This window comes from Oryctolagus cuniculus, chromosome 9 (assembly GCF_964237555.1).
Source record: "Oryctolagus cuniculus chromosome 9, mOryCun1.1, whole genome shotgun sequence".
Taxonomy (NCBI): domain Eukaryota; kingdom Metazoa; phylum Chordata; class Mammalia; order Lagomorpha; family Leporidae; genus Oryctolagus; species Oryctolagus cuniculus.
In genome coordinates, this window is record NC_091440.1 from 915,007 (window position 1) to 941,521 (window position 26,515).

General features: G+C 64.0%; 1 protein-coding gene and 1 long non-coding RNA gene across 8 annotated transcripts in view; both read right to left on the reverse strand.

Moving 5' to 3' along the window:
• Positions 1–26,515, reverse strand: part of MCF2L (MCF.2 cell line derived transforming sequence like) — a 138,969-nt gene that overhangs the window by 88,235 nt on the left and 24,219 nt on the right. Inside the window, exon 1 of one of the 7 annotated variants that reach the window (XM_051841710.2) lies at positions 21,117–21,361. The exons of 2 other annotated variants lie outside the window; for them this stretch is intronic. In XM_051841710.2, coding sequence (XP_051697670.2) covers positions 21,117–21,195 — 79 coding nt within the window. In that variant the 5' untranslated portion in view covers positions 21,196–21,361. Of the gene's footprint in view, positions 1–1,802; positions 2,017–4,430; positions 4,885–20,568; positions 20,771–20,901; positions 20,926–21,116; positions 21,362–26,515 lie in introns of those variants that run through there. 4 more of the 7 variants (XM_070048555.1, XM_051841711.2, XM_051841709.2 and 1 more) reach the window with 4 other exon arrangements.
• LOC138843745 (uncharacterized) lies at positions 15,067–17,053 on the reverse strand. The gene is made up of 2 exons (XR_011378694.1): positions 16,424–17,053; positions 15,067–16,240 (listed from the first exon to the last, which is right to left on the reverse strand). It is a non-coding gene; the product is annotated as an uncharacterized lncRNA (long non-coding RNA).

The window sequence follows — 26,515 nt, forward strand, 5'->3', positions numbered from 1 at the left end:
CTGACAAACGGAGGCACATGGAGCCCAGGAGCTCAGCAGGACCTGAGAGGTGGCGCTCCCTCCCAGCACCCACACGTGCCCGGGGCCTGCAGCACAGGGCTACATGCTCCGCCCAGCCCCCGCCCCGGGACAGCAGGTGTCCACCTGTGCCCTTCCCTCCTGGCTGCACCCCAGAGGTACTTAGCAACCCCTCTGCCGGTCGCATCCTGCTGGGAAGAAAGCAAACAAGGAAGATAAACAGAAAAGCGACAGAAGCAGCCACGCCCACAGGGCAAACAGGCAACACAGCCTGGTGTCACACTGCAGGCCACGGCGTCCACATCCTGGACCCGGCGTCCGGCCCTTCATGATTCCCTGCGGCCTGCAGCCCCCGGCATGGACTCCTCCCTCGGCGCAGCCCCGAGACCTCCCCAGCTCCTCCCCAGAATTGACCGAGGCGGGGTCCCCCTCCCTCCTTGCTGGGCGGCCTCAGTCAGTTTCTTCTCTGAGCTGGCTGTGGTGACGACGATGACAGTGACACTCCCTCACGCTCCTGTCACTCACGCTTTCACACACATGCACATGCTCACATATGCACACACGGGCACACATGCACACAGTCTCACGCACATAGACACACAAGCACACACATGCACGTGCAGACACATGCACACACTGAAACACAAGCACATGCATTGACACACATATGTGCACACACAGACATACACATGCACACGGTTACACATGCACATACATGCAAACATGCATGTACAAATACAACACATACATGCACACATATGCACACCGACACATATAACACACATGCCATTCTGCCCGTGCAGCTGAGCCCTGGGGACGGGTGGGCCCTGTCCCACTGGCGGGGAGAAGAACCAGTGCAGGCCCTCCTGCTCCCGGGCTGTGGCCCAGTGCAGCCACAGGCCGGGCTGGGAGCCACTGAGTGGCCGGGGTCCTGCTCCCCGGAGCCAAGATTTCCGAGGGGGCCTCCGTCCACCTGGGAGGATGCACACGGCTGACTTCCTCCCCCGCCTCGCCAGCCACTCTGGCCCCACGGTCGCGGTGCTGTTGAGCACGGCAGGCAGGGGTGCGGCCGTGGCCCTCCCGCTGTGGGCGGCAGCTGTCTCTCTGGGGTGGGGGCCTTGCTGCGGTGCTGACGGACAGCACCCTGGGCACAGCAGGGGCAGAAACTGGGTGCTGAGTGGAACACAGACCAGGGCACGAGACTCCAAACAGAACAGCTACTGGACGGCAGAGTCCAGGGCTGGGGGCTCAGACCCCTGGCTGAGGGGCACGGCCCCGAGGGGCACACGACGGATAAGACGAGACGGACCTGGGGCAGCAAGAGCCCCACCCCTGCTCTGTGCCAGGATGCATCCAGATCTCCCCTGGAGGAGGCAGCCAGGGGCTCTGCCGGGACTGGACAGGGTGATGGGTCGGGGCCCCTGGGATGGAGGGCAGGAGGGGCCGCTGTCAGAGTCTCTCTCCCCAGCCCCAGCATCCCTCGGCGCCCACTCTGTTTTGCATCTACAGATGTGGCCATCACGTGTCCCTGCTCCTGGACACGTGCACCTGCCAGCTGACGCAGGCTGCCTACGCCATGGCCAGTCAGTGCTGTCGGGGAGATGCCCTCTCCCCCTCAGCCACAGGCCCCGCCTGGGCCACCACCAGCTCCCAGGGGACCGTAGCTGTGTCCCCATCCCACACCAGGGAACTGGGGAGCCCTGCAGAACACCTGAGCTCACCACCACCGGGGCTGTCCCCAGCACGCCGCTGGGAGGGGCTCGCGGAGGGCCCGGGGGACTCACCCTCGGCCGCAGACCGCAGCCAGGAGCACCACTCCGAATACAGGTAGTAGCTTTGCATTTCCGCCACGGAAATCCACACGGGCCTGCGGGCTGCCACGCCGGCGCGCTGGGCGCCACAGCGCAAGCACGGGCGCTGCCCCACGCTCACCATCCTCCCTCTGCTCGGCCCACAGCTCGGGCCCTGCACTTTCGCCCTAGAGTCTGCGGGAGCGGCCGGCCGAGTTCTGAGCCAGGACAGGGCATCAAAAGGCAATTACCGCCGAGGCTACCACGTGGCCGCGCCCTGCCTGTTGACACACGGATGTCGGGCGGGGCCCCTGGGCACTGAGCTGCCCTCTGCTGCCACACTGCCCGGGGTGGGGGCTCCCAGGGGAGCTCGGGAGGCACAGAGACCCCCACACGCCTCCCCCTGCGCCCACACGCCGCCCACAGCAGCAGCCGTGGAGGCTGCACCCTTCCGGAAGGAAGCAGGCAGAGGTCAGGGCCTGCATGTGACCCGCCGGCCTCTCTGGCGTCTCAGCCGAGGGCTGCGCCTCCCTCGCCCGCCCCGCAGCCCTGCCCGGGACGCTGGACTCTGGGCAGACGTCTAGCCCGGGAAGAGGCTACAGCAGACGGAGGACGGAGGTGGGAGGTTCCCCCTCAGCTGCTGCGATCCAGGCAGTGATGGGCTCGGGAACCCAGTGGCCAGGGCCCAGTGCTCGGCCCAAAAGACCCCAGCGAACCACCTGGGGGTCCCTTGGTGGGCACGGGGCATGGGGCATGAGGGAGGAAGCCAGAACAATGCCTGCATCCCAGCTGCCCAGTCACGGAAAAGAGGCATCTCCAGGACCCTCTGGACCACAACCCTGCTCCCTGCAAACAGGTGTGAGGAGTGCCCACATCAACACCTACACACCAGGACCTGCCAGAATGCCCCGCGCCTGCCGCCGGCGCCATCCCCCACACGCCCCCTGCTGGGCTGCTATGGAACTGCGTCCCTCGGCTTTCAGCGGATGCTGGGAAGAGCTGCGGAGTCAGAGGCCAGCACCCTGAGCTGTCCCCCCAAACACTGGTGCGGGCTCTCCCGCGGTGACCCCAGCTCCAGCCTCCGCCCTCAGCCCCTGGTCTGAGCCGGGATGAAGCTGGCCGTCCAGGCCAAATGTGTGCAGCGTGGGATGCACCCCCCACCCCCAGCCACACAGTCCACCCAGGTGCAGATGGGACCTCTCGCGCCAACCCCGGCATGGGGCTCCTGAATCCAGTCCCAGCCTGGACTCTCAGCCTCCCCCAGGACCCAGCACTGCCGTCCGCTTGTCTGGCGACTGATAAGAACGGGTCCCAAGGATCGTCGGTGGGGAGAGGATGAGAAGCCGCGACGTCGCCAAGCGCCGGGACACTGCCGGGGCCGCGTGCTCCCAGGATTCCTCCCAGGAGGATGCGTGTGCCCCACAGGCATCTTCTGGCCAGAACCCCCCCCCCCCAACACCTCTGCTCTCCCCACAGTGACAGCGGCTGTCCCCTGCTGCTGGACCACAGGACAACTCCAAGCCCACACAGGACTCGGCACAACTCTGCCCCACAGCCACCGTCCCGGCCCCCCGTGCCCAGCTCCACATGGCTCTGCCTGGCCCTAGCTGCCCAGCTCAAGCTGCCCACGGCCCTCCTGGGCTCTACCGGGCTGGCCCCTCCTCTCACCTGCTGCTCCCACGGACCTGACGGGCAGCACGGGGCACCCGGGCCCCTCACCCCTGGCCAGGGGAAACAGCCCCGCGGGGCCCATACCAGGTGGGGCTGAGCCAGAGACCCTGACCAGGACACCCACGCATGGGCAGCTCCCTGACCACCAGGCCAGGCCTCAGCGTGTGGCCCCTGGGCTGCTGTGACAGCCTCGCTGGGAGCCAGATCACCCCCTTGCTCAGCACTCTGCAAGGAGCAGGCCCACCACACGGGCAGAAGCCTGGCCCCCTCAGAGTCCCCCTACGGGAGCCCGCCCTGCACCCCACAGTCAAGGCAACACGGGGCCCTCCTGCCGCCTGCGCCCAGCCCTGCCCGGGGGTCCCGCGTCCTGGGGCTCCAGCTGCCCACGGCTGCTTCTCATTCCTCTCCAGGAGCCTGGTCCCCACCTCCCCCAGGGGGGTGACCCGCAGCCTCTGTGTCTCCCCTTGACGACACCTGCCCAGGGAACACACTCTGGCTGAGGCCTGCAGGCCCCCTGTGCTGAGGGCAGGGCCGCGCAGGTCCCGGGTGCAGAAGGAAGAGACCACCAGCAGCGAGCATCTCCCCGCACCCTGGGACGTCCTGGGAGGACCCGGACAGGCCAGGGCTGAGCTCCTGCAAAGGGGAAGCCACCCGGGCAGCTGCTGCGGGGCTCCAGGGGTCAGACGGGCACAGGGTGACCATGGCCGCTTAGCGCCCTGCTCCCCAGAAACCCCCAGGTGCTTCCCCCGCGCCTGCTGCTCCCAGGCAATGTGCCACAATGGCCCCGCGCCGCTCCTGCCCCTTCTCCACCTCAGCAGAGGGGTGAGGCAGGGGTCCCCAGAACCAGGGCAGAAGGGCCCCAAAGGAGCCGGACACAGCGGGGCCTGCCGGCGTCTTGTCTCCACGGTTGAAGCTGTCAGGCACGCGTGCAGGGGGACGCCCACACCTCACCTGGTTTTGGGCTCTCGGCCGCCGCCCGGCGCCGCCTGGGCAGTGACCAGAGCCGACGGGTGGGCCCCCGAGGCGCTCCCTTCCTGGCCATCGCGTCGCCCGTGGGAGGGTCCCTGCACGATGGTGGCAGCACCCACTGCTCAGGTCCTGCTCACACACTGGGCCACGGCCAAGGTCTCCCTCCACATGCAGGGGCCCCCAGGGCGCTGATGTCCCCCGGCGGCTGAGGGTCTGACCGAGCCACAGGAACAAGACGGCCGGCGGCTTCCTGGGGCTCCCGGCCACTCGGGCCTCCTGCAGCCTGGCCCAGCCCGAGCTGCCCTTCAAGCCTCCCAGAGCGGGCAGAAGAAAGGAGAAAGTCGGGGCAGGGTGGGGACGGTCACGCCCGCCCATCCGCTGGCAAGTGTGGGCGTTCCCTTCCCTAGACGGGCTCCAGCGACGGAGCTGTCGGCCAAATGCACCTTCCAGGCCTCAGGAAGTCTCAAGTTCAAACAAACAGCGACAAACCCGGAGGAAGGGAGGGGACGGGGCTGCTGTTTATTTTCTGAAACAAAGCGGGAAGTCCCACGGCTGCTCGGGCACAGAGGAAGCGGCGCGAGAGGCTTGGCCCGCGGCACGGCACTTTCCGAGGAAGACGCCAAGCCCAAGCCCCGGAGCCCCGCCGCCTCGGGAGGGAAGTGAGGGGACAGCGCCCTGCGCTCCTGCTGTCCCAAGGTGTCGCACGCCTGGGCCCGGGCCCTCACTGGATTCGGGGGTCGCGGCCTTCCCACTGTGAGACCTGGAGCTGGGAGGCCGCGAGTGCGAGTTTATGGCGATGGCCCTTGCAGGACAAGGGAGGCGAACGCTGGGCTCTCCTTCCACACCGCTCCGCCTTCGTGTGATCCAAACAATGCGTGCGCTTAGCACGGGGGCTCAGGGCCCGCACGAGTGTTGAGAAGGGGCCAGGGCCCCTGCTTCCCGCCGGTCCTCCCGCCGGAGTCGGCCGGGCGCCTCCGTGCCTGACCCCGCACCCAGAGCGCCGCGTGTGAGCGGGTGCTTCTGAGCTCTCACGCCGCCCTCCTGCCTTCCACGCCCACGGGGCCACAGCGCACAGTGCCATCCACGCAGGCTGCACTCAACGCAGCCACACAGGAGCCAGAGGCAAGGACAGCCAGCTCGGCCGGGGCGTGGCGCCCTCGACTCTGCCACGGCTGGACAGGGCACAGCAGCCCTGACGGGAGCCCGCGGTCAGGAGACGGCGGAGCTGAGCCGATGGTGTCTCCAGACTGGGCCCCGGCCTTAAACGCTGGGTCCCATCCACAACACCTCACGGAGAGACAGAAACTCACGCCCACCAGGCCACCGCACGGGGAGCCACGGGCCGTGCCTGAAACCAGCGGCAGACGTCCCCTCCCCCCAGCGTTCATAGCACAGAGTCGTGCAAACCTGGGTGTCAGGGCCATCTGCAGAGCACGGAGCTCATCACAGGGCACACATGCACATGCGTGTGCAAACACCTGCCCACACGTATGTACACGCAGTCCACCACTCGGCACAACACATGTGCCCACGGGCACACATGCACATGCGTGTGCAAACACCTGCCCACACATACACACAGTCCACCACTCAGCACAGACACACGTGCCCACGGGCACACATGCACATGCGTGTGCAAACACCTGCCCACACGTACACACAGTCCACCACTCAGCACAGACACACATGCCCACGGGCACACATGCAAACACCTGCTCACACATATACACACACAGTCCACCACTCAGCACAGCCACAGGTACCCACGGGCACACATGCACACGTGTGTGCAAACACCTGCCCACACGTACGCACACACAGTCCACCACTCAGCACAGACATACGTACCCACGGGCACACATGTACACGTGTGTGCAAACACCTGCCCACACGTACACACACACAGTCCACCACTCAGCACAGACACACGTACCCACGGGCACACACCTGTGCATATGCACACACACATAGGCACACATGCTCCCACGTACACACACGTAGTCCACCATTCAACATGTCTCCTAAGCTAGAATGCACATCGTTTATTATCCATATATTATTTCCATCAAGTGGCACTGGGATAATTCAATTTTACTACAGTTAATAAACAGAGAGGTCACCAATGACAACTGCTCCACACAGCTCTGAGCTGTGACCCTCGCTCACAATCCGCTCATCCTCCACACGTGGCCGAGGTCCCCCCTCAGTGCTTAGGTGGCCCCCGTGAGAAAACACCCAAGTTCCTGGGCACTTCAGCCCAGGGCAGCAGGAAGAATGAGGACTCCCGGGATGGGTCTTGAGTTGAGCAAGAGGCGGCGATTCGAATTCAGCACTCGTGGGGCTCAGCGTGGGCTTAATGCGCCCACCGGGAGCCAGCGTTGGGCCCCGCAGAGACACAGCCCTGATGCCCTCCTGTGACCCCGTTCCTCTGGGTGACGCCGGTGCACCCCAGCCCCCCGTGCAGGCTTCCCAGTGAGCCCCAGCCAGCCACACCGAGCCCTCTACTGGTCCTGACTAGGTCTCCACCTCCCCACCCCACGGTCAGCAACGCCCCAATGAGCACATGGCCAGCGCGTGGTCCCTGCCACCTCCAGGTCGTGTGGTGTTCAGTGGGCGTGTCCACCACAGTTATGTCAGTCTCTCGGTGCCGGACAAGCAGACACCACGGCTGTCAGGTTCCAAGCTCCCATAGCCCAGGGGGGAGATCATCGAGAGGCAAGGGTGGGCGGGGCCCAGGACCTGCCACTCTTACAGGAAGGCTTTTCAGTTACACGCTGACCAATCATGGGACAGCTGGGGAGTGTGCCAGGCGTGTACACGTGGGAATTGACCCAGGGCAGGTGGACTTCACTGACGGCTCTCTGTGGCCTGGCAGTAGTGCACGGCAGGTGTACAGCTCCCTCCTGCCCTGTGTGGGGCTGGCGGTCACCGCATCAGGCAGTGGCTTGTGGCTGAGGCTTCCGCACCCGGCTGGCCATGGCTGTCGTCCTCACATTCCCAAGTGGTCCTGCCCGTCCGGCTGGCCCGGCCTCCGGCGGGTGAGCAGATAAATCAATGTAGGAATGCTGCTCCCTGTGGCACCGGCATCCCACACGGGCACCAGTTCCAGTCCTGGCTGCTCCTCTTCCAAGCCAGCTCCCTGCTAATGCACTTGGGACAGCAGTGGAAGATGGCCCAGGCGCCAGGGCCCCTGCACCCACGTGTGAGACCTGGAAGAAGCTCCTGGCTTCTGCCTGGCCTAACCCTGGCAGTTGTGGCCATCTGGGGAGTGAGCCAGCGGATACAAGGTCCATCTCCTCTATTTCTCTCTCAAATAAATATTTAAAAAGATCACCCACCCCTCAGAAACGAAGTGGGGCAGGGTTCAGCACCCACGCCTGTTTCTCTCCAAGACGTCCTTTGTGAGCTTCCCGAGGTCAGACGGGCTGAGAACCTGGCTCTTCTGCTGTGGGGTTGGTCTCGTGTCCACACTGCGGCTGATACAGGCGACGGCGGGGAGGCAGCGGCTGCACCCGTGTGACCGCGCAAGGCAACCCCCGTCACTCGGCAGGGAGCCGGCTCCTCCGGGCTCGCAAAGCTCCCGAAAGCGCCCGCGCTGAAGTCTGCTTTTCCCGGGCGCTGGTGCAGCTTCCGGGCTTTGTGTGGAGACAGAAGCTCTTCTGGGGGAGGCGGGAAGTGGGCTCAGCTGCGCCTGCTGTGTGACAGCCAGCGTCACCTCCACTGCGGTGCCCCACCCGGCCCTCTGTGTGAGCCACAGCCTCTGGAACCTTCCTCGACCTCCTCGCGTCCCTGAAAGCCCCACCTGCTGTGTCGCCGTCCCCGGGCTGTCCACTGACGCCAACAGTCACGTTGCAGTGCTGGACAGAGGCCTGCCCGGTACAGCAGACCACCGGCATGGCTTCGAGCGCTCCTGGTGCTTGTCTGGAAGCTGAGCCGGGTCCCCACGGTTGGTGCTGCCGCAAGTCCGTTTTGCAGGTGTGGAAACCGAGGCACCCATCACAGCAGAGTGCAGGCAGGGGCTCGAGCCCAGGGCTTCTCCACGGGGGCACCCAAATCATCCCGCAGTCGGGACCTCGGCACCAGCAGGACGGGGGAGACGCTGCCCCAGCGCTGGCCGAGTTCCAAGTCGGCCGCCCTGACTCCACGTGCGCAGCACACTGCAAACTCTGATACCTGTGACAGGTGCTTCTTCCTCCAAACCCAGTTACAAGATGAATGTGACTCAATACATCCTTTTTAAAGAAGATTTATTTATTTACTTGAGAGGTAGAGTTACAGAGAGGGCGAGACAGAGAGAGGTCTTCCATCTGCTGGTTCACTCCCCAGATTGCTGTAATGGCCAGAGCTGCGCCGACCCAAAGCCAGGAGCCAGGAGATTCTTCTGGGTCTCCCACGTGGGTGCAGGGCCCAAGGACTTGGGCCATCTTCCACTGCTTTCCCAGGCCACAGCAGAGAGCTGGATCGGAAGAGGAACAGCCAGGACTAGAACCGGTGGCCATATAGGATGCAGGTGGAGGCTTAGCCCACTGCACCACAGCGCCCACCCCTTACCAGATAAATTCTTAATCAGAAATCGGAGGTGTGACGAGTGTGTTCAGAGAGCCAAGGACGTCCTGAGGCTGATGTCAGTGATCTGTCCTTGACAGGAGGACGAGTTTGGGAAGAAAGGGGTCTGGAGGGTGGCAGGCATGGGGGCTCACCTGCCGGTGCACTCGATGGGGGGGCTCATCAGCCGGTACACTTGGGCGGCTCACCTGCCGACGCACTGTGGGGGGGTCAACCTGCCCATGTACTCTGGGAGGGGCTCACCTACTGACACACTGTGGGGGGGTCAACCTGCCCATGTACTCTGGGGAGGGGCTCACCTGCTGACACACTGAGGGGGGGCTCACCTGCTGACACACTGGGGGGGCTCACCTGCTGACACACTGAGGGGGGGCTCACCTGCTGACACACTGAGGGGGGGCTCACCTGCTGACACTGAGGGGGGGCTCACCTGCTGACACACTGAGGGGGGGCTCACCTGCTGACACACTGAGGGGGGGCTCACCTGCTGACACACTGTGGGGGGGCTCACCTGCTGACACACTGGGGGGGCTCACCTGCTGACACACTGAGGGGGGGCTCACCTGCTGACACACTGGAGGGGCTCACCTGCTGACACACTGGGGGGGCTCACCTGCTGACACACTGGGGGGGGCTCACCTGCTGACACGCTGGGGGGGCTCACCTGCTGACACACTCACTCTGGTGTCAGCTGGCATCGATGACCAACAAAAGGCTCTACCCAGGAACATCTCCAGTGCATCGAGGTCAAGGCACGGGTTTGTAACACTGACTCTCAAGAGGTCAGGACACAGGGGTCGTGAACCTGACTCCCACGAGGTCAGGACACAGGGGTCATGAACCCTCACTCCCACAAGGTCAGGACACAGGGGTCGTGAACCTGACTCCCACGAGGTCAGGACACAGGGGTCATGAACCCTCACTCCCACAAGGTCAGGACACAGGGGTCGTGAACCTGACTCCCACGAGGTCAGGACACAGGGGTCGTGAACCCTCACTCCCACAAGGTCAGGACACAGGGGTCGTGAACCTGACTCCCATGAGGTCAGGACACAGGGGTCGTGAACCCTCACTCCCACAAGGTCAGGACACAGGGGTCATGAACCCTCACTCCCACAAGGTCAGGACACAGGGGTCATGAACCCTCACTCCCACAAGGTCAGGATACAGGGGTCGTGAACCTGACTCCCACAAGGTCAGGACACAGGGGTCGTGAACCCTCACTCCCACAAGGTCAGGACACAGGGGTCATGAACCCTCACTCCCACAAGGTCAGGACACAGGGGTCGTGAACCCAACTCCCAAGAGCTCAGGATGTGGGGATCGTGAACCCAACTCCCACAAGGCACTGAGGACAGGACACAGGGGTCATGAACCTGACTCCGGCGAGTACAGGCTGTATGAAGCAGCAGAGCGCGACACAGAACAGTGTGGAGATGGACGCAGCGGGCATCAGAATGGGCCCTGCTGAGTGGCCTCTGTGGGCAGCACCGTGCGCCCGGGGGAGCTCACTGTGGGACGAGCACACTCATTATTCTTAGGACCCCCCGGTGAGCACAGGAGAGACGGCGCCACATGCAGTGAGCATCATAAAACGCCACCCAGAGCCACATGGGCGACGGGGTGGGGTCAGCGGGCATGGCTGCCGCCAGGGAGGGACTTGGGAAGAGCACCTGCGACTCCAGACCCCGATGCCGCGAGCGACCCTCAGACACGCGGCCACATGTAACAGATTCCTGCAACTCCAGACCCCGATGCCGCAAGCGACCCTAGGACACGTGGCCACGTGTGACAGATTCCTGCAACTCCAGACCCCAACGCCGTGAGCGACCCTAGGACACGTGGCCACGTGTGACAGATTCCTACGACTCCAGACCCCGATGCCACGAGCGACCCTAGGACACGTGGCCACGTGTGACAGATTCCTGCGACTCCAGACCCCGACGCCGTGAGCGACCCTAGGACACGTGGCCACGTGTGACAGATTCCTGCGACTCCAGACCCCGACGCCGCGAGCGACCCTAGGACACGTGGCCACGTGTGACAGATTCCTGTGACTCCAGACCCCGACGCCGCGAGCGACCCTAGGACACGTGGCCACGTGTGACAGATTCCTGCGACTCCAGACCCCGATGCCGCGAGCGACCCTCAGACACGCGGCCACATGTAACAGATTCCTGCGACTCCAGACCCCAATGCCGCGAGCGACCCTAGGACACGCGGCCACATGTAACAGATTCCTGTGACTCCAGACCCCGATGCCGCGAGCGACCCTAGGACACGCGGCCACGTGTTCTTCAGCCACCAAGGACGCTGCTTCCCAAGCGCTGATGCTCATTCTTTATAGCTGAGTCCACGGAATGCGAAAACTCAGAGAAGCTTCGCAGTTTTCAAAGCCACGGAATCAGCGTGGCCAGGGCTGCTGCTGTGCAGTCCACGCTGCAGCCCCACAGTGGCGCCCACAAGCGCTGACCACCAAACGCAGCGGCCTTGGCTCCCACCACGCGGCCTTGGAGCCCTCGGAAACCATTTCCTTTACGTGGAGACCTGCTTCCTGGCACGTCCACTCCGGGACTGCTGCCCTGCCCTCCCCTCCCATCTGGGGAAGCCTCCGGGGCTGGACGCGCATGGCCCATCTTAGTTGGTATCTGATTTATGATGAGGAGAAAAGAGAGCCACACTCGGGGCTGCTCCTCTCCCCCAGTGTACAAGTCAGCAACTGTGACCGTGGGCTGCAAACTGGCCAGGCCCTGTGACACAGAGGTCACTCACAGAGGTCACACATGGATACTCACTGAGGTCATACAGAGGTCACATACAGAGGTCACACAGAGGTCACTCATGGAGGTCACACATGGAGGACACACAGAGGTCACTCATGGCCACTCACTGAGATCATACAGAGGTCACATACAGAGGTCACTCACGTAGGTCACACAGAGATTACTCATGTTCACTCACAGAGGTCACACGGAGGTCACTCATGTAGGTCACAGAGGTCACATGGAGGTCACATAGAGATCACACATGGAGGTCACTCACAGACACAGAGGTCACACAGAGGTCACTCATGGTCACTCATAGAGGTCACACATGGAAGTCACTCATGGATACTCACAGAGGTCATACAGAGGTCACTCATGTAGGTCACATAGAGGTCACACATAGGTCACATAGAGGTCACACATGGAGGTCACTCACAGACACAGGGGTCATATAGACGCCACATACAGAGGTCACTCATGTAGGTCACACAGAGGTCACAGAGGTCACATGGAGGTCACATAGAGGTCACTCATGGACACTCACGGAGGTCACTCACGGAGGTCACACAGAAATCACACACAGAGGTGCTGATTCACACTCAGCTCTGCTCTGCACACCTCACGGGGGCACAGCTGCAGGCGTGACAGACGCCCAGGCGCACATTCCCTCAAGGTGTCCCAGGGAGTGGGAAGGGATGGCCAGACCGAGACACACACAGAGCATCAGAGAGGGCAGAGCCGGCCACGTGGCCGAGAGCAAAGTCTGAGGCGGGACCGTGCTGGGCCAGCCCCACACCTGTGGGGAGCCATTGCACGGCGCCCTAAAGATGGCGCCGGCTCCTTTCCCCCGGAAGGACTGGCGAGAAACAAACATCTCCTAATAAGAAGATGTTTGAGCTCCCTTCCGGCTTCCGCGTTGCTGTACCAATCAATGCTTGCCACTTGGCCGCTTTTGATTGGTGCGCGGATGGCTATAAGAGGGAGGGGAGAAAAAAGGGCGCGGTATTAGAAGTTTGAAAGAGGTTCCTGAATAAACTGCTGGAAGAAGAGTTCGGGTCGTGTCTTCCTTGCTGGTCGAGGGACGCGACACACACCCGACCCCAGAGCCACGCCCTGCTCCTCGTCTACACCGGCTGGCGCCGAGAGCACCATGGTCTGCATGCGGGCAGTGCCGCGCGCTCGGCTCGCCAGGAGCTCAGCCCACCACTGCCACCTCCAGGCCCTGCGTCCTCGTCCCCACTGCCTGGCCCTCAGCTTCCTTGGGGAGGGTCGGCGTGGTAACGGGCGCCCACAGACCCCAACTACGCACTTCCTTGCTGGAACTCAGTGTCCCCCACGGTGCTTCTCCCTTCCACACCCAGCTGCGTCACCAGACGGGGAGGAGTATGTGTAGGTCCAGGGCCTGGGAGCACCAGGCCACACACGCCATCCTGCCTACACTCAGGGAGCCAGCAGCAACCAGCCGAGCAGAGAGGGCACTGGGCTGTGCCAGCGTGGGCACCCAGGGCATGGGGAGAAGCCCCAGGGCAGGGTGGCCAAGCGAACACTGCCCGGGCATGGGCGGGCGGGCGCCTGCTGGGCCTCTGTGTCAAGGAGCTGGGGGTCCCACCTTCACCCTCCCCCAGTCAACCTGGCCCAGAGCCCCCAGGGCCACTCCCCTTCTCAGGCTATGTCCCAGCACAAGCAGGAGGGGGCTGGGTGCTGGCTCTGCTGCCACCTCCCACTCTGTCCCCTCTAATGGTCCTGCCCTTCTGCTGGACCCCCAGGCAGGTTGAGAATCCCCGTGGGACCCCCACTGGACTTGCGAAGGCAGCCCCGGGGCAGGGAGTCCAATTCCGTGGCTCCCCTTGCACCACCCCGCCCCCACCCCCATCCCCCCGGACTTGCTGCTCTGCCCCCCATCAGGTGCCCTCTGTGGGGGGGGGGTTTCCATGCCTAGACTGGGCGGCCACGCACCTGCTGTCTCTCTCCACCTGTCCCAGGCTGCCCTGGGCTCTCTTGTCTTTGGCCAGGATGTTGAGGCCACACCCACACCGTTCTCCACACACCTTGCAGGCTCCCCCAGGCTCAGGCTGCACGGCCTCACTGCGACCACACCGCTGGCCCACCTCACAAGGCTGCAGCTTCTGGTGTTTTTATTTTTTTTAAGATTTCATTTCTTTATTTGAGAGGTAGAGCTACAGACAGTGAGAGAGAGAGAGACAGAGAGGAAAGTCTTCCATCTGCTGGTTCACTCCCCAAATGGCCACCACGGCTGGAGCTGTGCTGATCTGAAGCCAGGAGCCAGGAGCTTCTTCCAGGTCTCCCACGTGGGTGCAGGGGCCCAAGGACTCAGGCCACCTTCTACACCTTCCCGGGCCATAGCGGAGAGCTGGATCGGAAGTGAAGCAGCAGGGACTACAACGGCCACCTATGGGGTGCCAGCACCGCAGGCAGAGGATTAACCCACCGCGCCACAGAGCCGGCCCCTCTGGTGTTCTTGAAAGATTTGTTTGTTTGAAAGTCAGAGCTACAGGGAGAGGGAGAGACAGAGAGATCGCCCATCCACTGGCTCACTCCCCAGATGCCCACAACAGCCAGCCAAAGCCAGGAGCCGGGAGCTTCCTGCTGGTCTCCCACGGGGGTGCAGGGCCCAAGCACTTGGGCCGTCCTCTGCTGCCTTCCCAGGCTGTGAGCAGGGAGCTGGATCGGAAGTGGAGCAGCCGGGACTGGATCCGGCGTCCATTAGGATGGTGGCGTCACAGGCGGCTTTACCCGCTAGGCCACAACAGCAGCCCCTGCATCTTCCGGTCTTAGTCCTTACGTAGACCCGGCACATTCAGACGCTTGACCTCCTTGTCAAAGGAAAGCGAGGCCTCCTCACTCGTTTTCACGCTTCTACAGCCCACCTGCGACTGCACAGCACTTCCTTTCCACGCGCCCTGTCACGGGGCGAGCAGCCACCTCGCTTTTCCTGCATGACGAATGCTGCTGTCCCCGTCTTGGTAGAGTTCCTCTTCACTCATTTCCTCACCTCCTCAGACACGACAGTGCTGTTCTGGCCTGAAAATCTTCTACCCTTCTGTGGCACAACACGTAATTCCTACACGCACGTGGGAGGAGCGCCCCAACTTGCAGCCACACAGCGGAGCAGAGGTGTGTGTCTGCCCATGGGAGTGGCATCGTTGGGGAGGGATGGATGGAGGGCTGAGCAGACACACGGCTGGCTGACTGGCTGGCTGGGTGGGTGGACGGACGGATACACGGCTGGCGGAGTGGCTGGCTGGCTGGGTGGGTCGACAGATGGATATTTGGGTGGATAGATGGGTGGCTGGGTGAGTGGGTGGGTGGGGGCTGGATGGACAGATGGGTAATTGGGTGGACAGATGGATGGGTGGTAGATGGATGATAGATGGGTGAGTGGTGGATGGATGGATGGATAGTTGGGTGGACAGATGGATGGGGGTGATTGGTGGGTGGTGGTGGTGGATGGATGGATGGTGGATGGCTGGGGGGTGGTGACTGGTTGGTGGGTGGGTGGGTGGGTGGTGGACGGATGGATGGATGGATGGGTGGAAGAGTAGATGGCTAGATGACTAGATGGGTGTGGGGGCAGAAGGAGAAACAGATCATGGACACAAAGAAAAATGAGTTCATTGGGAAGGGCCAGGAAAGGGTCCCGGAGGAGGGGCAGGGAGCGCAGGGTCTGAGCAGGCCTGGGGGGGGGCAGGGAGCGCAGGGTCTGAGCAGGCCTGGGGAGGGGGAGGGCAGGGAGAGCAGGGTCTGAGCAGGGCTGGGGGGGGCAGAGAGCGCAGGGTCTGAGCAGGCCGGGGGAGGAGGGGCAGGGAGAGCAGGGTCTGAGCAGGGCTGGGGAGAGGGGACAGGGAGCGCAGGGTCTGAGCAGGCCTGGGGAGGGGGGGCAGGGTCTGAGCAGGCCTGGGGGGGCAGGGAGAGGGAGGGCAGGGTCTGAGCAGGCAGGGGGAGGAGGGGTCACTGGATGCTCCAAGCAGAGGGGCTGCTACAGAGGCCAGAGGAGGCACGAGCCGGGAGTGGCCCTGCCTCACAGGGCAGAGGTGGGACTGCTCGGAGGGCGAGGGAAAGGGGTGTGAACGTGGGCTAACGTGACGCTAACGCTGCCCAGGCTGCCCATGCCTGCCTGGTGAAGGAGACCCCAGGGACCCGCGGTGGATGCCGTGAGGCCAGCGTGGAGGCCGCAGAGCTGCCCACGGGGTTGGAACGCGCGAGGGAGCGAGGCCGTGGGCAGGCGCCCTGCTGTCTGCGCGCCTCCCGCCTCACCTCGGGCTGCTGGAACTCTTCCACAGCGGGAAAGCAGTGGGGCGCATGCTCAGCTGCTCTGTGCACGGCCGTGTGGCTGCCCCGCCCCCACGCGTCACCGCCTCCTCCCCATCACCGGCTTCACCGGCTGCGGGACCCTGAGTAGTCAGCGTGACGCGACGTCGGCAGCACCTGTCACCGAGCATCCTGAGAAGTAAATCAGAGACCTCGGTATTGCCTCTTTCTGCTCAGAACCCCCGGGAACAAGATCCTCGCACGACACTGGGCACACGCGACTTGTTCACCCATGACGCCGGCGTCCACGTGTCTCTTCTACCCAGAAACCCGAACGCCGCCGTGCGAACTGGCTGCCCGGCCTCTCACGCTCACCTCGCCCGCCGTGTGGTTTCCAGACCAAGAAGCCACGATTCCTGGGGAGCTCCACCGCCAGGCTGAGGACAGGAGGCCTCCGCTGGACGCCACGTGGGGCGGATTTAGCCAGCAGGGCCGGCACGGGGCCAGGAGGCTGCGGCCACTGCATCTAAGGCTCTTAGATCAGGTCACGACCTCGGCTTGTGCCGCTGGCTGAGGCACCCGGGCGCCGTCTCCTCTGAGAGAGACGTGCCTTCCTGCAGGGAAACTGCTCATCCCCACGCTGGTCTGTCTTCTGCCACTGACAGAAGGCGGCGTTTGGAGTGACAAGGGACAGAGGTTTACCAGTTAGCTCTGGGGGCCGGGAAGCCAGCGAGCAGGGAGCAGTGGGCATCCTGCAGAGACCAGTGCCAGACTTGGGGGTTTGTTCCAGATTTGGAGGACCCGTTCCTTCTGAGAGTCCACATATTCAAACCTGCACCCCCACCCACTGCCTGCTAAGCCCGGCTCCCAGTCCCCTCCCCAGGACAGGGGCAGCCAGCAGCCCAGATGGCACAAGTGACACCGAGGGCGGTGCACACCAAGCTCCTCCCTCTCATTCCTCACAACCAATCTGGCCGGCTCAGCCCTGTGTCCTGCACAACCCCCGCCCCGGTCCCGGTCACTGCAAAGCTGCCGCCCAGCTGCTCCCGCCTCCCCAACCCCAGCCCCGAACGTGACTCGTGGGGGCCCTGGTCCAGCCTGACCTGGACACAGACGCGCACGCTGTGACAACCACATGGGGACGCCCTCTGTGAGCCCAGGAATGCTGGGAGCTGGAGGGGCCGGGCCAGACCCCCCTCAGCCCCAGGAGGAGCCAGCACGGCCCACACGTTGATCCCGACTCCCATCCGGAACTGTGGGGAAGCCCCGTCGCGGTTTAAGCCACTCAGCAGGCAGGCGCTGCCCCTCCCTGCCGGCCTGGCCGCCTGCGGTGCTGTGAGCACAGTAGCACTGAGGGACAGCTGGGACAGTGGGGGTCGTGCCAGGCACGGCAAGGGACGGGGGAGAGCAGGGGACACAGTGTTCCCAGGGCACCCTGGGAGGATCACGCGTGACCTGACCAGGCTCCGCCAGTCCTCGCACCTGCCACCCGGAGGTGGGCTGGGGAGCAGCATCGGAGCACCTGGCCCCCCGCTCCCCTTCCCGACCCAGAGGAGCTGCAGGAGGCTGTAGGACGGGCCCAGGACCCTGCCCGCAAACCACCTGCCCACAGATTCGTCTCCCAGGTCTGCAAGCTGGCCTCAGGGCCAGACCTCAGCACAGGTGCACAGTGCAGCAGGGGGCGCTCGCGAGCGACTGTGGCAATGGACAGGTAGATGTCATTGTTCTTTTTATCAAAAAATAAGGCTCTAAAGACCATTTGGGAGCCTTAACTTGTGCAGGAGAGCTGTGATTTCACTGACTGCTCACACCTGGACAGCACTGTCAGAGGCCAGACGGACACACACCCTGGTGTCCGGACGCTCACGCAGCCGGGGGACGCACGGCCATCTTGTTCCTGCGGGCTCAGCCGTCTGCCCGGGGACAGGACCACCCTGTGACACCCATGACACATTCCTCACAACGTCGCAGTGGGTGTGGGGCTGGCCCAGCCACGTTCCTCTCCACGTGTGCCGAGCAGCTCCAACCCAGCGCTGCCGTCTGTGTCAGAACACGTGGCTTCGCCAGGGCACACGTGCACTGCAGCCAGGCTGGAACCCCGGCATTGCTGCGGCCAGAAAACCCCAGCGGGAAACCCCGGTTCTTACAAGTCTCGGGGTGCAGCCGAGGTGCTCGGGGCTGCCCGTGACGGGACAGCCTGCACCGTCCGTGGGCGCCGGGGCTCAGCCCTAGTGTTTCATTCTTCATTGACAAAACTCACGGATTTGAGAAACTGTTCACCTCCACCACCCCTCACGGGCACAACATTTCACCCCCCCCCATCCCATGGCTGCCGCTGTGGGATTCCCACGTGCTTTGTGTTTAAAACCAGACATGCGAGGTACACACACGTGGCACGGCGTGATGGGCATGGTGCCCCACGTGTGTAGACACCAGGGCCCCTCCAGATGGGCGGGTGGAGCCTCTGCAGAAGTTCTTTGTTCCTCTCCCACACACGGCCACAGGCAACCCTGGACCTGCCAGCACACGCCACGACGGAGGGGAGTGAGGCTCCAACACGCGTCACAGACGACTCCCAGAGGACCGCGGCCACGGGCAGGGGCCCACAGGGCGGGGGATGATGGCCAGGGAGCGAGTGCAGCCTGGGAGCCCTGGGAGGTGTGAGGGCAGGCCCAGAGGGGGCAGCACACGTCCTGGACATGCAGGCCAGAGGCAGGATTGGCACAGGCGGGGCTGAATGTCCACGGGTGGGGCCAAGCTGTCTCAGGTGTGGGGCCGGGGTCCCAGGGGCTCCACAAAGAGGGCCAGGGCCAGCCCCACAGCAGGACCCCAGGACAGTGAACGCCCTCGGGGGAGCCTCACGTGGTGCAGGCCCTGGGGGCAAAGACGAGACCGCATGTCCACTCAGCTTCTCCCTCACTCGCTCCCCGCCCCTCAGCAGCGTCTGCTTTGCTACAGAGACTGCAGCAAAGTAGCAGGTCTGCCAGGGCCACAAGTTCATGGTCCCTCGGGCGTCCCCAGACACCTCAGTGACAGCAGCGCGGCAGAGGGCGCGGCGCTGAGCCGGGCGGGGAAGACAGCGCCATGCAGTCCACGGTGGGACAGCTCCCGGCCCCCCACTCCATTTGTTCAACAGGAAAATGGCCGACGGACCCTCCCGGGCCTTAGAACAGGGAAACCCCCGCAGGGCTCACATCAGACCCCACCCCACCCCCACCCCACCCCACCCACGGTGACAAGAGGCGGGCTTCCGCTCGAGGTCAGTCCCCTTGCCTGCGGGGTCTCAGGACTGGAAGGCAGCTCCCCAGGCCTTGCCCTGCCCTCCCGAGCCTGAGTCCCACCCCCGTCGTGCGCCCACCAAGGGCACAAACCCACTGGGCGCTGCTTGCTCAGGGGCTTCCCCGGTGATCACAGAGGGAAACGGAACGGGGGAGGGGTCTTCTGCTACTGTGAAGGCTCCCAGCCTCGTCACTAAAGGGCAGGTTCAGCAAAGCACCTACGAGTGAAGGCTCAGCTCCGCGGACGCACGCCCCACGCACGGGCAGCACGCAGCGGCCTCCGTGGCACGAGTCTGGAGCCCAGCGTGAAATGCAGGCAGCACGGTCACGCACGGCCCGACACCACGCGGCTCCAGGGAGGGTCGGGCCCTCCAGCGTCCGGGCCCCTGCCAGTCCTGGTGCCATGCTCCTACCTCGGCCAGGAGGAGAACGCTGGGCCCTGCCTGGAAATTCACCCACACCGGTCCACGCTGACCTGTCTCCCCCCACGGGAAGCTTGCAACGTGTTTCTCCATCTGTGGCGGCTCTGTGCCAGCACCCACGGCACACACAGCCTCTGCCGGCCGCCCGCCTGCACAGCCGCTGAGCACCACGGCAAAGGGAGCTGAGCGGCAAACAATGGGGTGCACAGGACATGGCCTCTCAGGGTGTCTGTGGCTGTCCACCCGGCACGGGCATCGGTGGACTTGCCTGAGAGCCACCGAGGAGACAATGGCGTGCGTGTCCAGTGGGCAGTCAGCCGCATTACGGCTCCCCAAGCAGCTCTCCCACCGTCTAAAACACACACACACACACACACACACACACGTGACTTCTGGGCTCCCTGAGCACCGGCGGTGACGTCACTGCTGGAGCAAGCCCCCTGGGGGCCCCTCCACCTCCCACCAGGGCCCAGGGGGGGTCCACGTTGCCCCTCACTCATGCCAGATCCTGACCCAGCAAAGCCCATCTCAAGTTCCAGAAACTGGGGGCAGCCGACATCACCCGGCCCTATCTCCTCCTGACCCACATCCACAAAAGCCACAGTCCAAAGTGGAAAGTCATCAAGAAAAGTCTGGGCGAGACCACCCCACCCAGTGTTTACCGCGCTGTAACCACAGGTTTGCCCTGGAAATCCACCGGGCCGGTGGGGGCGGGGAGGGCGCCACACCCGACGCAAACACCTGACTACCCACCGGTCTCCCAGGTAGCGGTGCGCACGGCACAACACGCAGCCACACCAGACAAAAGACGGCGACTTACGTTCAAAGCGCTACCACTCTCGCCTCCTCCAAGGACCTCCAGCTAGCGGGCACATCCCCGGCTGCAAGATGAGCTCCGTGTCACTCATCGCAAGCCAATAGCAAGACGCGAGCTGTGGGCTCGGGGTCTGCCCCAGCGCAGGGCGGCCGCCTGGAATGGCTCCGGGGAGCGCGGGTTAAACAGAGAGCGAACGCCCCATCTCCCATTCCTCCCACTCCTTACTCAGGCCGCTTTCCAACATCTGCCGCAGGCCTAAGCTATATTTGGTGGAGAAAACAGAAATACACACAGTCAGCCCGTGACAGCTGCCCCGCCCCCGCCCGGCTCCCGCACCCTCGTGCAGGCCGGGGCGTATTCCAGAGCGCGGCGCCCGCCCGGAGCTCTGAGGACGCGCATGCCGCCGATGTGCCATCGGCTGGACTGCTCTGGGTAGAAGCAAATCCCGCTGCACACGCAGCCCGCCAGGCCAGGGCTGGCACACAGCGCGCACCACGGGCCGCGTCTCCCCGCAGCGCCGTGCCCGGAGCCGGCCCCGCAGCCCCTCCTACCCGTGCGCCGGGAGACCGCGCGCAGCCTCTGCAGCGTCTCCTCCAGGGCCATGCCTTCGTCTCGCAGCCAAAACCTCATCCTCCGAGACTCCGACCCCAGTCCTGGGCGGGCTCGCGCCGCGCCGCGCCGCGCCGCTCCCGGGGCGCTTTCTGGGCGGGGCAGGGCGAGTGGGGAGGGGGCGCGGCTGGCAGGCGAGGAGGGGGCTACGGCTGCGCGTCCCGGGGCCGCGCGCGCACGCCTCCCTGCCCGGGATTGGTCCCGCACCTCCGGGAGGGGGGTGCGCCCTGCGCCGGCGGGGGCGGGGGGCGCGCGGCGGAAGCGGAAGCGGCGCGCCAGCCCCGCGGGTCACCCCTGCGGCCACCTGGGAGTCAGGTGAGCGCGCCGAGGTCACCTGGAAGCCTCATGTGTGGCTGCCACCCGTCCCCGAGAAGTCGTCGGTGCGCACCGCCGCGGTCACCTGGGGCTCCTGCGCGCGCACCTGCCCGGGCCACCTGGAAGCCCCCACCGCGGGGCCCTGCCCGCAGAGCTGCCCCTCCCCCGCCAGGCGCCTGCCCGCCGCGGGTCGCAAGTTGCCCAGTGGGCCTACCCTGCCCTTTACCTCTGGCCCTCCCCGGGCAGGTGCACAGGCCGCAGCAGCCCGGCGTGCCCTCTCCGCGCGGCCTCATGCCCAGGTCGGTGGGCCCGCGGGTTGCCAGGTCCCTCAGTGGGAACGTGGTGGACCGAGGGGGGACCAGCTGCTCCCGCTGGGGGCAGGGGCCATCGCCTGTCCAAGGACGCGGGTCTGTGTGAGCCAAGGAGCCTGGCGGGCACAGGGCTGAGCGACCTCACCGCGGCTGGCAGGACGCCAGCTGTGCATTCGACACCCCGCCGCGCCCACGGAGTCCAGGCCCTCGCTGTCGCCACGCTGCCATCTGAGACCTGCGCACCAGCACTCGCCCCGGGCACCTGCACCCTCTGTGGTTTGCTGCTACCAGCAACGCCCCTCCCTCGGGAAGAATCAGGAGGAAGTGTTGCCATGAATGGCTTAGGAAACTCGAGCCCGGAGCAGGTGAAGGGCAGACAGCAGCTCCTGTGGGTAACAGCACGCCTGCACTGCCATGACCAGTAACACACATGTGTGCACCGACCCAGTGCCCATACACGTGTGTGCACGCACAGTGCCCATACAGCGTGTGCACCACCCCAGTATCCATATACACACGCGTGTGCACCCACAGTGCCCATACATGTGTGTGAACTGTTCATGTCCATACACACGTGTGCACCGCCCCAGTATCCATACACACGTATGTACACATCCATGTCCATACACACGTGTGCACCATCCCAGTGTCCATATACACATGTGTGTGCCTGCAGTGCTCATGCGCGTGTGTGCAGTCCATGTCCATATACGTGTGTGTGCACCTGTAGTGCCCATACACATATGCACCACTGGTGTCCATATACACACGTGTGCACGTGCAGTGCCCATACATGTGTGTGGACCATATCAGTGTCCATATACACGCGTGTCTGCAGTGCCCATACACATGTGTGTGCACCGTCCCCGTGTCCATATAGACATGTGCACACATGCAGTGCCCATACACATGTGTGCACCATACCAGTGTCCACATACAGGCGTGTGTGCGCACAGAACCGATACACATGTGTGTGCAGTGTCCCAGTATCCAATAAAACATGTGGGCCATCGCAGCTCCCCACGGCCTGTGCGTGTCCACCTGTGAGAGCATGAGAGTGCCCCTTCCCGGGTGTGGAACGCGCGTGCCCAGCCCAGGGTGCTGGCCTTTCAGCCCTGCTCTACGCCCGGGCGCAGACGGACGTGGCGCCTTTTTCCTCACAGAACTCACAGGTCTGGGCCGAGAGCAAGATCTGGAAACACACGCAGCATAAACAAGAGGTGTGCCAACCAGAAGCAGGAAGCTGTGGGCAAACCATGAGAAGGTGCTTTTAAAAAGTCATCAAGGGACCGAGCTGTGGCACAGTGGGCAAAGCCGCTGCCCGCAGTGCCTGGGCCCCGACACCCTCATAGGAGCCCCAGGAGGAGCTCCTGGCTCCTGGCTTTAGATCAGCCCGGCTCTGGCCATCGCAGCCATTTGGGGAGTGAACCAGCAGATGGAAGACCTCTCTCCCTCTGCCTCTCCCTCTCCCTCTGCCTCTCCCTCTCCCTCTCCCTCTCCCCCTCCCCCTCCGCCTCTGCCTCTGCCTCTGCCTCTCTGTAACTCTGCTTTTCAAGTCAATAAATAAATGCTTTTAAAAAGTCATCAGACCCTCTGCGTGTCAGTTTCACTTGGTCCTGAATCCTCTCATCAGATAAGGGAGGAGCTGGGCTGGACCTGAGCCCTTGCCCGTGTGACCGACATCGCCTGGGCTGCCTGCTGTGCCCACGGGACACGTGGCCAGGACTGTGCCGGCGTGGGCCTCGCTGCCGCCGCTGGCCGACCCATGGGCCATCGGGCTCCCAGGCTGCAGTCAGCGCCACGAGCCCGGACATCCCGTCAGCCACTTTGTGTGACAGCAGCGCCACAGTCCCCCCACACAGGGCGCCGCGTGCTGCCCCTAACGCAGGAGGAGCTCCTCACGCCGCGGCCCTGGCCGGCTATTACGTCACGGGTGACCTGTTACAGCCTCGTGGGCCCCACCGGGAGCGACACTGCATTCCACGGGGCCAGACTCACTGCTCCGTCTGTGGAGGGATGAGAAGCACCCCAGGGGCTGCCCCGCCCCCAGCCGCGCCCCAGCCTCCGTCACCTGGAGGGCGCCCAGGCACCTCTGCCCGGCAGGCCTCCTCTGGCCTCTCACCTCTCCTTGCCCACCCCCCAAGCACCCTGAGTCACCCACAGGCCCAGGTCTGGGCCGCCTGAGAGTGTGCAGGTGACCCTGGCCACGGCTCTCCCACCCTTACAACCAAGAGTGAAGCCAAAGACAAAAGACAAAGCCTCCCCCTGCCTCGGGCCCCTCCCGGACCCACATAGCCCCGCCCCGGTGCATGCTGGGCAGTGCCCACTGCAGCGGCCGTGCAGAGCTTCCTGTGAGGTGCTTTCTAGAACCTTCTGAGTGAAGCAGGCTGCCCCTGCAAGGTGGCAGCCTCACCCAGTCAGGAAGTTCTGGGGAGGAAAAGACCAAGGCCCCCGGAGAGGAGGGAACTGTGCCCCCGCAGCTCCACAGGCTTCCTGCCCCTCCCCAGCCCAGCCACAGCCACAGCCCCAGCCACAGCCACAGCCACAGCCACAGCCACAGCTGTGGCCTCCTGTCCCATCACAGCTGTGGCCTCCTGTCCCAGCCCAGCCATAGCCACAGTCACAGCCACAGCCACAGCCACAGCCACAGTTGTGGCCTCCTGTCCCGTCACAGCCACAGCCACAGCCACGGCCTCCTGTCACAGCCACAGCCACAGCCACAGCAGAGGCCTGCCCTGCAGGATTCACACCTGCCGCCTCCACAGGGCTGGGAGTCTACCCCTGGGTCTGGCCTGTCCACCTCCCCCAAGCTTGACTGGGAAGTGAGGGCTCACATGCACACAATGAAATAAGGTGAAAAAATTATAAATAAAAACGCAATGGCTAAGTAATGGCACTGGCACCTGCTAAAGACTGATGAGGGGCAGCTCCCCTGGGCCCCAGGCCCTTCCTAAGCGCCGTGTGGAGTGAACTCACAGTCCTCAGTGACCTAGGACCTGGCTGGTTTCACCCTGACAGAACCAGGCACAGAGAGGCTCGGCAGCTCGCCCAAGGTCACGCAGCGCTAAGTGACTGGTACGGGATTCACTCAGGTGTGCGTACGCGGGCACAGCTGTCTGCCTCAGGGACACTGCTGTGCCCACAGGACACACAGTCACCCCACGACACGCCCAGCAGTGCCACAAAGAACCTGGGCCCATGTGTTCCGAGGGACAGCCCTGCCCAGCAGAAGAGGAGGGCAGCGCCCGGGAGGCCGGGTAGGGCGTGAGGTTGCACCTGGATACCGATCGCGCTTAGCAACCATTCTGGGAGCCCAGCCAGGAGAGGAGGTGAGAAATGGGAGCTGGCGGGGGCGGGTCCCACTCAGCTGCAGGATGTAGGCAGCTGGCCCTCCGTGGACCCACCACAGTCAATCCCACACACTCACCAGGAGCTAGGCTTACCCGGCGGGCATCATATGCAGCATCACAGAAGGACACGCTGCAGCCACAGCCCCGATTCCCACGGCACGCAGGGAAAAGTGGAAACCCGCCCACAGGTCCCAGGCAGCTGGGGCTGGCTCCAGGCAGCACTGAGCAAAGCCACTGCCCCTTCCCCTCAGGAGGCCAAGACCCCAGGGGATGCCAAGGGCGCCCGTGGTGCAGCCTGGGGACCAGCACAGCACCTGCTCCCTTGGGACAGCATGGTGCTGGGAGCCCAGTCCTGGCCACTCCCACGCCCCAGCCATGTGCTCTGCACACACAGACCCGTGCCCCAGCCTCGTGCTCTATACACACAGACCCGTGTCCCAGGCGTGTACTCTGCACACAGACCCGTGCCCCAGCCATGTGCTCTGCATACACAGACCCATGTCCCAGGCGTGTACTCTGCACACAAACCCGTGCCCCAGCCATGTGCTCCATACACACAGACCCGTGTCCCAGCTGTGTACTCTGCACACAAACCCGTGTCCCAGCCGCCTGCCCTGCACACAGACCCATGTCCCAGCCGCATCCTCTGCACACACACACCAGTGTCCCAGGCATGGGTGGCGGCTACAGCAGGCTTCAGAGGTGGGGGCTGGGGAGGAAGGAAGGGGCGGGGCCGTGGACGTTTGTCCCTTTTGTGGCTTTGCCCAGCGAGGAAGTCTGGGATGTGCATCAACAGAGGCTGTGGGAGAAGCAGGCCCAGGACGGGGTCAGGTGCCTTGTGTGCGGGGCTTCCTCACCCCCACAGAAGCGGCCGCTGGGACGTGCACTGCACCAACCAAAGCCGAAATGTAAAATCAGGAAACAAAAACCCTCCCAAACAAAAACCCTCCCGGCAGCCCCGGCAGCCAGCCGCTAGGGTCTCCTGTCCGTGGGTCTGGTGCACCCTTCGACGAACTTGTAACAATATTTATCTTTGTAGCACGTGTTTCTCTCAGGAGGATTTCATGTCCCCACATGCTTTTCAACAGCTGGGTGAATACTCCCTGCTGCGTCAAAATTCGACTACTTGGGTTTTCTTAGTATTCTTGGTTGTCCCTGATACGGTGGCAGGGACACAGGGAAGAGACTCACTCCGACTGTTTGGTTCAGGCCCCAGAACTGCAGAACCAACAGTGCCACCGCACCTGGAGCTTCGTGAGCAGGCATCCCCGCAGCCACACGCGGAGCCACGGATCTGAGGCTTTCCTTTTTGGGGTCCCCGGGGAGAGCCCCCACATCCATGCGGGCAGCCACAGCACTGCTAAG